The sequence below is a fragment of the Macadamia integrifolia genome, unplaced genomic scaffold (assembly GCF_013358625.1).
Source record: "Macadamia integrifolia cultivar HAES 741 unplaced genomic scaffold, SCU_Mint_v3 scaffold913, whole genome shotgun sequence".
NCBI lineage: Eukaryota > Viridiplantae > Streptophyta > Magnoliopsida > Proteales > Proteaceae > Macadamia > Macadamia integrifolia.
The window spans coordinates 59777-72614 of record NW_024870581.1 but is presented as its reverse complement, the minus strand read 5'-3'; the positions used below and the strand labels follow the sequence as shown (position 1 = coordinate 72614).

Here is a 12838-nt window from a genome sequence, read left to right as displayed (position 1 = left end):
GGGGTTAACCTATGTAGCACAATTTGTGGCAAGTTACGAGTCGGAAAAGAAACAAACAAAAGTGAGATAAATCAATATTCTTACTTCTTACAAATATTCCTAGTTTTTAAGTTGTTGACAAGTTTCTGTGAGGACATCTATGTATGTTGGGAGTATTTACTTCATTGTCTACTTTTTGTTGTATGTATCTAGGTTCCATTCTTATGCAACAACAACAACAACAGCCTTTTTCCCAACTAAATGGATCCGTATAAAAGGAAACATAAAGAAGAAGAAGAAGGAAAAAAAAAAAAAAAAAAAAGAGCCAACTCTTCCATTCTAATGCTTAGCTAATAAGAATTTCATCAATTCAGTGGAAAAACTGAGCCAAAACTGGCAATTTATGATTTAACACAAGATACAGCCATCGTTAAAGAGTGAGATGGTGGATTCAGCATTATCTAAATGAAAAAAATAGTTGGCATACATCTGTGTCAGTAGGCATCAACCAAACATATATGGTTGAAATATGGTCGTTAAGTGGCATAAATGGTTGGCATACAGCTGTTAGTAGGTATGGTTCTCCCATTTTTTGAGAGCATTTAAGGATTATTCTACATCTATGCCTGATATTATGTGTACACTGTCGTCCAACAAAGAAGATGTGCAATTATCCCTCACCAAATAAACTTCTTCATATTAAACAGATCATAGGATCAGATCACATTGAAAGCAGTTGCGAATATCAATGAATGCTCTTGAACTGATGGAATTAATTGTTATTTAATGATCCATTTTTGCTCAAGTTGATAGCACTGGTATTATCACAAAGAATAAGACAAGATTCAATCTTGATTCCAAGGTCCTGGAGGGTTTGTTTCATCCAAAGAATCTGAACATAGCATCTACCAGCCACTACATATTCGGCTTCAGTAGTTGGTGATATGAAATCCTTTTGATTAGAATTGTTTGAACTTATTTTGGTGTTTATTTTATTCCCCAAATACCCCTAAAACAACCCCAAAATAACATCTAAGACCCCTTGACCGTTCCACAAAAATCCTGATTTTTTTAACCTCTCTGCCAAAATCTGGACGGAACCAATCGACCGGCGTCGCTCGACCAATACAAGTCGGGTTCGACTTTAAAACCCCCAAATCGCCTCATTTCTCTCATTTCATTCTTCTAAAACTCCTCTAAGGACTCAAGAACTCTAACCTTAGCCTCCGAACTCCTTGCAATCTTCCCATTTTCTCTCAAACATCTAGATGCAATCCCAGAGCCCTTCAAAGAAAGGGGAATATGTTGCTTCCAAAGGCAAGAGAATGAAGGGTTTTCTTCTCCTTTTGCCAAAGACAGTTAGGAAATGTTTGAATCAAAGAAGGTTGAGCAAGGTAGGCACATCAATACTGACTCTCTTACAAATTATGCAATAGAAGATCACTTTGATGTACTAGGATGGACAAATATTTTGAAATTGAGTTTCAAATGTTACCCTCACTTAGGATGTTCTATTGTAACTTGACTGTCTCTGGAATGGGTGAATCTCTCAAAAGTCAAAATCAAAACCCTTGTTGAGGGAGTTCCTATTGAGTTAACCATTGAGACCCTAGGAGAAATCTTGGGTACCACTACCGATGGTGTTCTCAAATTTCTTACTCCTAAGTCTGAAACTGAAGAGTTTTATGGATGAAGATGTTGTCTACACTAGCATTATGAAAAATTATGAAGGAACACACAGGATCAAAGCAACTCAACTCAATGATTTGGCTAGGATCATCTATCTTATTGTTCAATACAATATCCTGCCCAAAGGTGGATACAGAGAGGAAGTTGCACCCTTCCATGCCTTCTTGACTTATTGCATTTGTCAGAATGTCCACATAAATTTTCCTTCTGTCATCTTGATGAACATGATAATCAGTGGAGACAAACTTCAAAGAGGAAATCTGCCCTATGGGAGACTGATAGGCCAAATTCTCCATCACTTTGAAGTTGATTTTAAAGGAGAGATAGCCAAGTCTATTCCCACTGAAACTGACATTACTATTGTCAAGAAGATGGGTCTAATTCCCAAGCCATCAAGCCAGTTTCATCAAGAGCACAGAGAACGTGAAGAGGAACTGCTGAGACAAAGGGATGCTGGATAGGGAAGCAGACCTTCCAGGACTTATGTGACTGTTGAGGAGCTGCAAGATCAGTTTGATCGCTTTGAGACTCGTCTATTTGCTCGCTTGGACACCACTGAGGGAAGACAAGCCTCCATTGAGGCAAAGCAGGATCAGATCATAAAGATGCTCGAGGAAGAGACTGCTTACTAGGAAGCACTTCTTTCTTACTTTATCTATGGTTTATTATTTCAGCTTGTGTGAGTTATGCTTAAGATTTTTTAAGACCTTATGTGTGGATGTTTTACTTCCAAAACTCTATGCTTGATAGTTAGTTTTCTTATCAATGAACTCTCTCTCTCATAAGTGAATGCATCTATTATATTTCTCATTACGATGAATGATGCACTTTCATCTTTTTACCATAGCATAAATTAACTCTTTTCTAACATGCTTCTCTTTCTTCTCAACTTGTCATATCTTCATGGGGGAGCTTTGCTACAGCCCACTTTTTTTGTTGACAAAGGGGGGGGGGGGTAGAAATGAAAAATTATTGAGGGAAAAGATATTTTTACTGGGGGGAGAAAAGAAAGGATTTTATTTAACCTCAAATTCACATGCTTATATTTTTCATTTGTTTGTCATCACCAGAAAGAAGGAGATTGTTGGGGATATGCCCACACTCCTAATTATCCTAATATTGGTTTGATGAAAACAAACAAATGAATCATTTAACCACATGATCTTAAGCATTGCTTGATAGTAGAAGTCAATCTTGAAGAAGAAATCTCAAAGTATAAGACTGCAAGAAACTAAGGGCCCCGTTTGATAACGTTTCAAGAAACGCGTTTATGTCGTTTCTGTTTCCAGAAACAGCAGAAACGGAGCAAAAAGCGTTTGATAACTCTGTTTCATTTCACTTATTTTTAGAAATATAAATAGAAATTTTTACTTATTTATGGTTCAAGAAACGATCCAGGCGAAACAAGTTCAACTTGTTTCTCCGTTTCTGGAAACGACTTGTGGCAATTCTTTCACTGGTTACCATCGACTTCTAAAAACATGACTTATCAAACACCTTCAATTCCGTTTTTGTTTCTAGAAACGAAAATTTATGTTTCTGCCATTTCTTGAAACAGAAACGGCAGAAACGTTATCAAACGGGCCCTAAGACTTCAAGGTATCAGAACATGTAGAACATGTCAAGACCTCAACACTTGAAGACATGAAGAAATCAAGCATTGCAAGTTTAACATAAAGATTGTTGAAGAACACCTGCAAGACAACAAGAAGAGTTTTTATGTAATACGTATTAGTGCACACGCATCACATGCACTACACTCATCCATATGCATTTGCATGAAACATTTTTCGTTATCTTAGTATGACCTAGGAAATATCATTTGACCAAGTGTCAAGACCTAAATTGGCTAGGAACATGTTAGTTATAAAATGTCCTACCAATTGCTGTAATAACAGCAACTTTCACATTCAAGGGTATTTTAGGCATTTAATTAATTAGTATCAAATATGGTTTCTTCACACGACTTGTAGAGTTTCGAGTTACGAAACTAACAGATTTTGAATCAGGTCAATCCGAGTCCATATGGTCAAGCTATGCCTGTTTTAGTACAGCCTATGTGAAAAAATTCTGGACAAAAGACCCAGTGATGCAGCTCAACGATGGAATTAGTTGCTATCTTTAGACTTGATTTTTATTTACTTCCTTTATTGGTTAGAGATTCGATTAACAGTCTTTTATTTAGATTTGATTTTTATTTTGGTTGCTATCTAGGTTTAGTTTCCATTTTTAATTAGCTTCCAAAATTATGTCATTATTTTTCTTTAAATAGCCCTGTAATGGAGAACTCAGTTTTAGATTTGAATGAATTTGAGACAATATGTTTTGGTTGAAGTCGATGGCGGCCATGGATGCTTTCTTTCTTCCCCTTCTCTAATATTCTCTACCCATCTCTCTCTTCTGGTTTCTCTTTTCCCTTCTCTTCTTCCAATCTATCGTTCTATATTACTGTTCCTTTTTCTCTTAGAGCGATAATTGCAGCCCTCCACAGTTGAATCGAGCTCCCTCAATCCTCAACTTTTGTGGCTGAAATTTGGTACGTACAATCCTTACCTAAAGGCAACTTAACCTGGGAAGTTGGGCATCTACACCTCACGTGTGTGGTGAGATCCAACCCTCTGAAGGAACCTGCAACTGTGCTGTCCGTTTGATCTGATTTCAGAAATTCCTTTCCACTTATTGGAGTCTATTGAATCTATTTGAAGGAGGGATTCAAGAGGGCTGAGAGAGGGAAAGTTATCCCCTAAATCTGGGTTCATTTGATGCCTGAACTGGGTAGTTCCTCCACCTGCATCTACCGCTGATTCCAATTTTCAGAACTCGTTATTCCAAGTATTGCTTGAACTGTTCAGCTGTACTAGTTTGGAATGGTTCAGCAGGCTAAGGCGACAGTAGATCTGAAATTTTAGAGCTGTTGAAAGAGATTTCAAAGGCTGAAGCTTGATTTCCTCTTGGGTGTTCCACCGCCTCCTGTTTTGGCTGTCTAGAGGTTGAAGACAACCCCAACAAAATCGTGAGTTACTAATTCATTCTCTTTTATTCTGATTTCCTGTAATAGCCTTCTGTCTACCTTTAATTCTCCCATCTCCCATATTTCTATTTGTTTCCTAGTTTATCCCCTCCAAAAACTATTAATTCCCTTTATGTCCCATCTCCCAAGTAGCACATTATAATTTCTGTTTATTGACAACTCTGTCATTCCCTTAAACTTCAGTTTATTTACAGAACTGCCATTACTCTTTAAATTTTGAATTTACTACTTTATTGTGGGCCCTAAGCGATCCAATCCCTGATTTTGGGAAACCGGATCCGCATCACCCAGCCAAGCCATTCTGTCCGAGACCTACCAATTCGAACCGGCAGAAGCCGCACGATGCAGCCGATCAATCGGACCATGACCGGACTCTTTGGCTGAGCCTGTAACGGCTAGTCCAATGGCTAGTTTTGTATAATGGTTCTTTTGGGCAGTCGACAGACCACTCTGGCGGTCGACCAGAAAGCCCAAAAAGTGACTATTAGAGAGAGATTTGTTGCCTATTTTTCACCCTAATCTCCCCTACAAATACCTCTAATATGGATCATTAAATAACAATTAATTCCATCAATTCAAGAGCATTCATTGAGCCTTTAGAGTGAAGAAAAGAAAGTTTTTGTGTTTGAGTTGAGGTTCCATCTTTGTGCATGTCTCCAAGGACGAACTCAAGTCTATCTCAATTCTTCTTCGCTATCTTAGCAATCTATTGCAAACCTTGAGAAGACATTAAGGTACACGCATTCTTTTACATATTTGCATACTCATATCACGCACCACACAATGTAACACTCAAAACTCTATTCCACTTTAAATTGTGTACATGCAAGAGTTGGGTTGACTCTAGTATTGGACATTTAGGTGTACGCTTTATTCTAGAATGTACTTAGATAAAGAGGTAGGATCCCCTTATCTTTCCAAGATTATGTAGGTCCTTCTCTACCTATAAAGAGGTTGAAAAGATCATTCTCTACCTGTAAAGGAGATTTTGTAAATGATCCTCTTATCCTGGAAAAAGAGTTGTAAATGTGTTTCCTCCCCACCTACCGTACTGAAAGGGAAGAACTAGTGGTATACCTCTAAAATGGAACTTATGAAGAGTAGAGTAGAATTGAGTTGAGTTGAACCACTATAAATCTTGGTGTTGGTTGTGATTGTTTTTATTCTTACTTTCCCCACTTTTAAATACAATCACATCTAAGGATTAAAAAGGCGAAAAAGTTTAAATCCACTAGTGATAACCTATTCACCCCCCCTGAATATCCAATAGCTAAAGGCTAATACAGAAAATTCTATGCATATATTACTAAAATCATACATTGATAGAAAATTTATAAAAGTTTTTCCCACATCATTTCTAGTCAATATATAGGTCATTTCTAATAATCATGCTATAGAAAAAGAAAGAAGACACCTTACCAAAATGAAAATAAAGATATAAATAGTTAGAATGGGATGGTGGATCAGTATCGTCTAAGACCCAAATGGTTGGGATATGGGGGCATGAAAAGAAAACCCGAATTGACATTCTATGTACATAACAAACAAAGTTTCCTGCATTGATCTTGAGCAAGTCCTTGCGGGATCAAATTCTATGTTAATCTTTTGTGAAGAAGAATTATTAGAAGAGAGATAAATGCAGATCTATATTTGGTATCCCGATTTCCATGATTAGCATGCCTTTTGGTGGAGATATGGGAGAATATTTGGTGCTCCCAAATAATGGAAACACGACACAAAGTACAAGGCTAATCCTATTTCTCAGTTTGTAATTGTCTCCCATCTCCCACCTTTACTTCGCAACTTTCCTTGTCTTGTCTACCTTTACTATGCCTAAAAATTATCAGCAGACATTGTCACATCCTAGTTGGAAGAAAGCTATAGATGTAGAAATGGATGCCCTGATGAATCTAACAACGTGGTCTCTGATTCACTTATCCCCTGATAAGGAGCTTGTACAGTGTCATTGGGTGTACACTATCAAATATCTTCCCAAATTATTTGTTGAGCAGCTGAAAGCTCGCTAAGTTGCAAAAGGTTACAGTAAGATTTATGGATTTGACTACTTGAAACTTTTTCCCCGGTGATTCATCTTAATTTTGTTCATGTAATTGTATCCTTGGCTGTTAACTTTGACTAGCCTCAGTTTCGCTTGATATAAAGAATACTTTTCTCAATTGTGATCACGAAGAAAGGTGCATATGAAGCAACCTCCTAGGTATGTTGCTCAGGGAGAGAATACATCAAAGGTTTGCCATCTTCATAAGGCTATTTATGAGTTGCAACAATCCCTAGTGCTTGGTTTGATAAATTGGTGGTTATGGATTTACACAGTGCTTCTCTGATCATTTTGTATTTGTTCGTCATCATGATATCAAGATCATTATTCTTGTCGTGCATGTTGATGACATTATTGATCTCTAGTAATGATTCTTCTGGGATTAAATATGTCTAGGAGTATTTACATCAACATTTTCAGATGAAGGATTTAGGGATGCTCGGATATTTTTAGGGGTTGAGGTTTTTCTTAGTAAAAAGGGTGCAGTTTGTTTAAAAGGAAGTAGGTGCTTGATCTTCTATCTAAGAATAGAGCGTTGGGCTCTAAGGTTGTTGACAATCCTATGGATGCTCATCTAAAACTTGAGGCATGTGATGACAAAGACTTTGTGGATAAACTACAGTGTAAGTAGCTGGTTGCAAAACTTATTTATCTTCTTGTTACTCAACCAGATATTTCATTTGTTGGTGTTATTAGTCAATTTATGGAAAAACTAAGCAGGCTCACTGAGATGTTGCATGTCACATATTGAGATATTTCATAGGTGCACCTGGGAAAGATCTTATTTATCAGCATCATAGTCAATCTAATATTGTGAGTTACTCTGATGTTGACTGTGGTGGTGGTAATGGTGATCACAAATCTACTACTAGATATTGTACATTTGTTGGTGATAATCTTGCTACTAGGAGAGTAGGAGGAGTAAGAAGAAGACTACAATGGCTCGGTCAAGTGCTGAGCTGAGTATAGGGCTACGGCATATACTGCAGCCGAACTGATGTGGTTCAGAAGCTTGAGTTTCGATCACTAAACCTACAGAGATGTACTATTATAATAAGGCTGCCAATTATATTGCAAGTAATCCAATTTTCCATAAATGGACTAAATATATTAAGGTCGACTACCATTTTGTGAGGGATGTTATGAAAAATCAGATGTCTATTCCGTTTGTTAGCTCTAGCAGTCAACCTGGCAATATGCAATAAAGCATTGTTTAGGCTTGCACTAATTAGTGGTTGCTATAAATTGGGCATGGGAGATATATATGTTCCAGTTTCAAGGGGAGTGTTAAGTAGTATAGATGTGTCGTAGGGGGTTTATTGTCATTGTTCTTCCTAGTTTTTGTTTCAAGTGTAATTTAAGTTATTGCCCTTATTTGCAATTTCACTTTTTAAGTTATATATACTTGTCTAGAGCTCACAGTAAGACTCTTTTGAACCTACCGTTAGCTATAGGGTTCTCTCCTCTTTTCTCCATCAACTTCTTCTTCCTTCTATCTAGTGTTGTTTTTTTTTTTTTGGGTGAACAGTGTTGTAGTTGTTGGTCTCCTGGTTCTTATACTGTTACAGCATCCATGTAAAAAATGTGGAAAATAAATTTTTACAAAAATAAGATTGTCTGCTGTTTCTTTTGACATAAAATGCAAAAAAATGACATTGAAATATAAAAATTTTCATAAATTATAATTTAAGGGGAAACTTTTATGACAATATAGGCACTTAAAGTTCACGTAGGATAAAAAAATATTTGCATTTACCTCGGATTTGGGTTTCCTTTCACTACTTTCTGCCCATACTTGCGCCAGCGGTATCCATCATCCAGTATATCAACCTCACTTAGAGTTTGTACAACAACACGTGGTTCTCGAGTCGGTTTACCCATTGGAGTAACATCTAAGCAGCCAATGTCCTTTTTCCTGCTTAGAATTTGTTCCAACAAGTTACTAAATATTAGCTCATGAATGCACTAACTAAGACTAATCATGATCTAAATCATACTAAACACACCTGCGCTTTGACTCAGGATCATCATCATCATCGTCAACCTCATCATCAATCCTGTTTGATTGTGCAGCTATGCCCTCTACATCATCATCGCTTGCTGTGACAGGAGAGAGCTCATGTGTACCATTTGGCTCAATCTGATGAGACGTCTGGCCATGGGCATTGGATGATTTGTCTTCAAATATGAGCACGTCAAGAAAGGAAGAACAAAATCAAGTAATTTATTCACTAAAAAGTGTAAAAATTATGAATCACCAGTATAGATTCTTAAATTACCTTCTGTGCTAGTTAAACAAGAAAACCTATCAGGTCTTTCTTCATGGATGGACAAAATCGTACCAACTGCTGAGCGACGGCTAGGTTGAGGTTTAGGATGATCATGGCTACCCTTATATATAATCTCTGTAATCTGCCCATCATGAGATCGTTCCAGTTGCTTTTTCACTTGGCAGTTAGGATGTGTACACTTGTAATAGCTTCGTGGAAATTCACTTCCTTTCACATGTTTCTGTCCATATTTTCTCCAGTTATATCCATCCTCTGAGAACTTCTCAGCCATGGTTGAAGGATTGGTGCCTTTATGATCTGACTGCAATGCTTGGAGCCCACTATCTGATGCATGACTCGGTGGCATTTCTCCAGCAACTTGCACAGATGCATTGTCCCTGGAATTAACCAAGGGAATTGGTGGGTTTGGTGCATTCACAGATAGTTTCAGCTCATGTGACGAGGCTGTCACACACTCATTTTCAGCTGAAAATGGCTTCCCACATGATTGAGACTGGTACTGATGTTGGACCTGTACATACGGCTCAGACTGCTGGTACTTTGGGCCTGCAGGAGCCTTGAAAACAATAAAAAAAGGTTAGGCAACTGCGACCTGAAATCATGTCCTGAATTATTTTTCATCCCAGCAAATACTAATAAAAATACTAAATGGCTATGAAAAAATACCTATTCATCATCCACAAAAAGTAGGCATGTTATAAATGCACTCCTTGATATAAAACTCTCCCACCCAAATTACTATGAATTTGACAATAACTCCCCTTGTTTGGGGTTGGGGTGACAGGATGGTATCTAAAGCCTAAAACTGGATAGGGCTTTTCATGCAAAATTTACATCTGATGTGATACCTGGATGGACATTGTCCCTCAGTTAAAGTTCAAGGTCTTTCCTTCATTCTCATAAGTCATAAGATTTATTCTTCAAAAGTATCTATTTCTCAATGAAGCAACTCAAACTACTAAATCTAATTCCGATCACCCACACAAATCATGCTTCATCCTTCACACTTGATACAATGTGAATCCCGAACCAGAGAATCCAGTGGAAGATATGCTTGCAACAGGATCGCAGGTATAGGAATAAAGACCAGATTAAAAGAAAATTGAATTACTCAATCAAAACAAATTTGATCCACATACAATTCTGGTAGATCGCTCAAATCAGTCAGTAACAAATTCACAGAAGATGATACAGATTGAGTTAAGTGTTATGAAGCAAACGTACTGGAAGTTAAAAAATCTAGAAAGCTGCAGAATTGATAGATAAATTAAGGATATAAAATATAGTCAGTTCAAGATGTTAAGCAGTTATTCGGTCAAGAGTTTTTTTTTTTTCTTCCATAAAACAGATTCAGACGTCTCATATTTGAAGAAATCTAGTTGCAATAGGATTTCAGAATTAGATTGAAAAATATTATGTTTGAAATCAAAACTGGTATCAGAATTGGAAATTGATATGAAGATAAAAAGGAAGGGGGGGTGGCATACCCAGTGCACGAGCCGCCCGCCATTACGGAGTCTAGGGAGGGTCATAATGTATACAGCCTTACCCCCGCTTCGTAGAGAGGTTGTTTCCTGACTCGAACCCGTGACCACTTGGTCACAATGGAGCAACCTTACCGTTGCACCAAGGCCCACCCTCTGGTATGAAGGGGGAAAAAAAAAAGGGAGAAGAAATTATAGAGAAAGGAAGAATAGAAAAATAGAGAAGAAGAAAGAGAAAATATTACACCTGATCTCAGGGATGAACAAAACTCGTGGCTCCTGCGCACAAACACATGGAACACAAGAAATTACTGCCCCATTCCTCGTGAAATAAAAATGCCTTCCATTTCATTGATTAGGTAGCGATCTCTTGCCCAAAAAAAAATAGTAAATCACTACTAGACCCTTTGGACTAAAAACCTGGTTTGGATTCGGTTCACCTTGGTTTGTGTTTCCAGACTGGGCCATGCCAGTCCAGCCATGATATTGCTACTGCATCAGTTTGACATTCCGTATTTTAAGTTTACAACCTAATGTAAAGCTGAGGTGGACAAGTCAACCAAGCTCACAACTGCAGGATTTTTTTACCAAAGAACAACCATATAACCACAGCAGACTAGAACAACAAACAGATCCAAACTAAGGAAGAAAACAGATCTGTAAATCAGAGTTTTGAATCTAGAAACTGGAATTTATGAGATCAGAATATAACCCAGACTAAAGGATTAAATCAGATATACGAATAGGGTCATAACAGATCATAAATCATGAACAAACATCCATAGAAATCAGAATCAACCAGACGTATCTATCGATCTCAGAAAATAGAACAGATTAGGTCAAAATATCCAATCGGGCAGAACTGTGGGTGATTTGTGTAGCAGACCCACCAGTGGTCTGATGGGGCCCAAACTTAGATTTAACCACCTTCAAATGGGGCCTAACGCTCTACCAAAAGATGGAGATAATCAGGTGGTTGAAAGCCCTTGAATCAGGGATGGATTTGGAACAAAAAATAGAGTTTCAGAACTGGAAAATAGAAAATATTGCAGATCAATAGTGTGGTTTACCAGGGATGAACTGATATGAGATTTGACACCTTGGAGTGCTTGAAAACAGTAAGAGAAAAGATAATAAAGTAGAAGAGGACCTCTCGGGCTTCTCACCACAGAAAGTCAACTGGATCAAACACCAGTTCCATCAGCCTTGATCAAACACAAGACAATCTTCATGAAGAAGACAATAACAACAACCATTAATTTGTTTATCAAAATCATTCCAACCTTAGGAGCCTCCTCTTCTTTATTATAATGTTGATGGGGGAGGGAATTACAAAATAGAAGGTTCCCAAAAAGAAACTTTAATTTAGTCTCCCAATACAATACTTACTAAAAACAAAAATTAGAGACTAACTGAAATTAAAAACTAACTACTAATGACTTGACTCAACTAATAACTTGACTCCTAAGAAAACAAATATAGCTTAAATCAAACCAAACTTTAAAGGAAACTAATGAAAAAAGAAACAAACTAGTAATCCCACATGCAACCTTAAAGCCCCTCTTTTAGGCCCATAAAAGTGGTCTATTACACTCAAAACACATAGGATCAAAGGCCCAACATGTATGAAACTTAACTCTAGGTTTATTCCTAATAAAACAAGCCTAGTTTGGTGAAGAATCTGCATCACAACCCTAGGCCTGTGTCAATACCATAGACTGTGTCAGGGAGGGTCAAAATCACTAGGCTACCCTTGGGACCAATGGAACCATTGCTCCGAGTCTTTGACTCCATGACAAATGACGGCCATGTTATCATATGCTTGAAGAATCTCTCAAAGTCCAACACGGCAGTAATGCAGATCAAAGGAAGGCCCTGCTATGGTGGGCTTAAGAGAGAGAATAAGAGAAGAAGAAAGAGAAGAAAAGGAGTTGTTCCTGGGATGTGAACAGTACCCGTGAACAGTAAGGAGAGAGGGAAAGGAGGGAGAAGGCGACAAGACCAGCAGTCATACATTGCACTGGTAACTCAAACTAACTTCCTTCCATTGTTCAAAACTAAATTCAATGTAGGAATACATGCACATTAATATGAAAATAAAACTCTGAAAAAATTGTAACTCTTAAACTAGGAAACTGAAATCAACTCAAACAAAGATACCCTATATCCCATGCAATCTACCAAATAAAATGAAAGACTACATGATTATCCCAAAATAGAAATAAATCATGTGTATCCTACTAGAATAAAGGTTCAAGAATGCTGTTATCTTTTTTTTCTTTTCTTTTCTCCTTTTTTTTTTGCT

At 37.5% G+C, this 12838-nt stretch overlaps 1 protein-coding gene across 1 annotated transcript in view; it reads right to left on the bottom strand.

Moving 5' to 3' along the window:
- LOC122070434 (probable WRKY transcription factor 20) overlaps window positions 1–12838 on the bottom strand; it is a 16517-nt gene that overhangs the window by 1269 nt on the left and 2410 nt on the right. Inside the window, exons 3-5 of the mRNA XM_042634580.1 lie at window positions 9038–9605; window positions 8765–8936; window positions 8515–8673 (exon numbers count right to left, since the gene is read on the bottom strand). Of these exons, the coding sequence (XP_042490514.1) occupies window positions 8515–8673; window positions 8765–8936; window positions 9038–9605 (899 nt within the window). The remainder of the gene's footprint in view (window positions 1–8514; window positions 8674–8764; window positions 8937–9037; window positions 9606–12838) is intronic.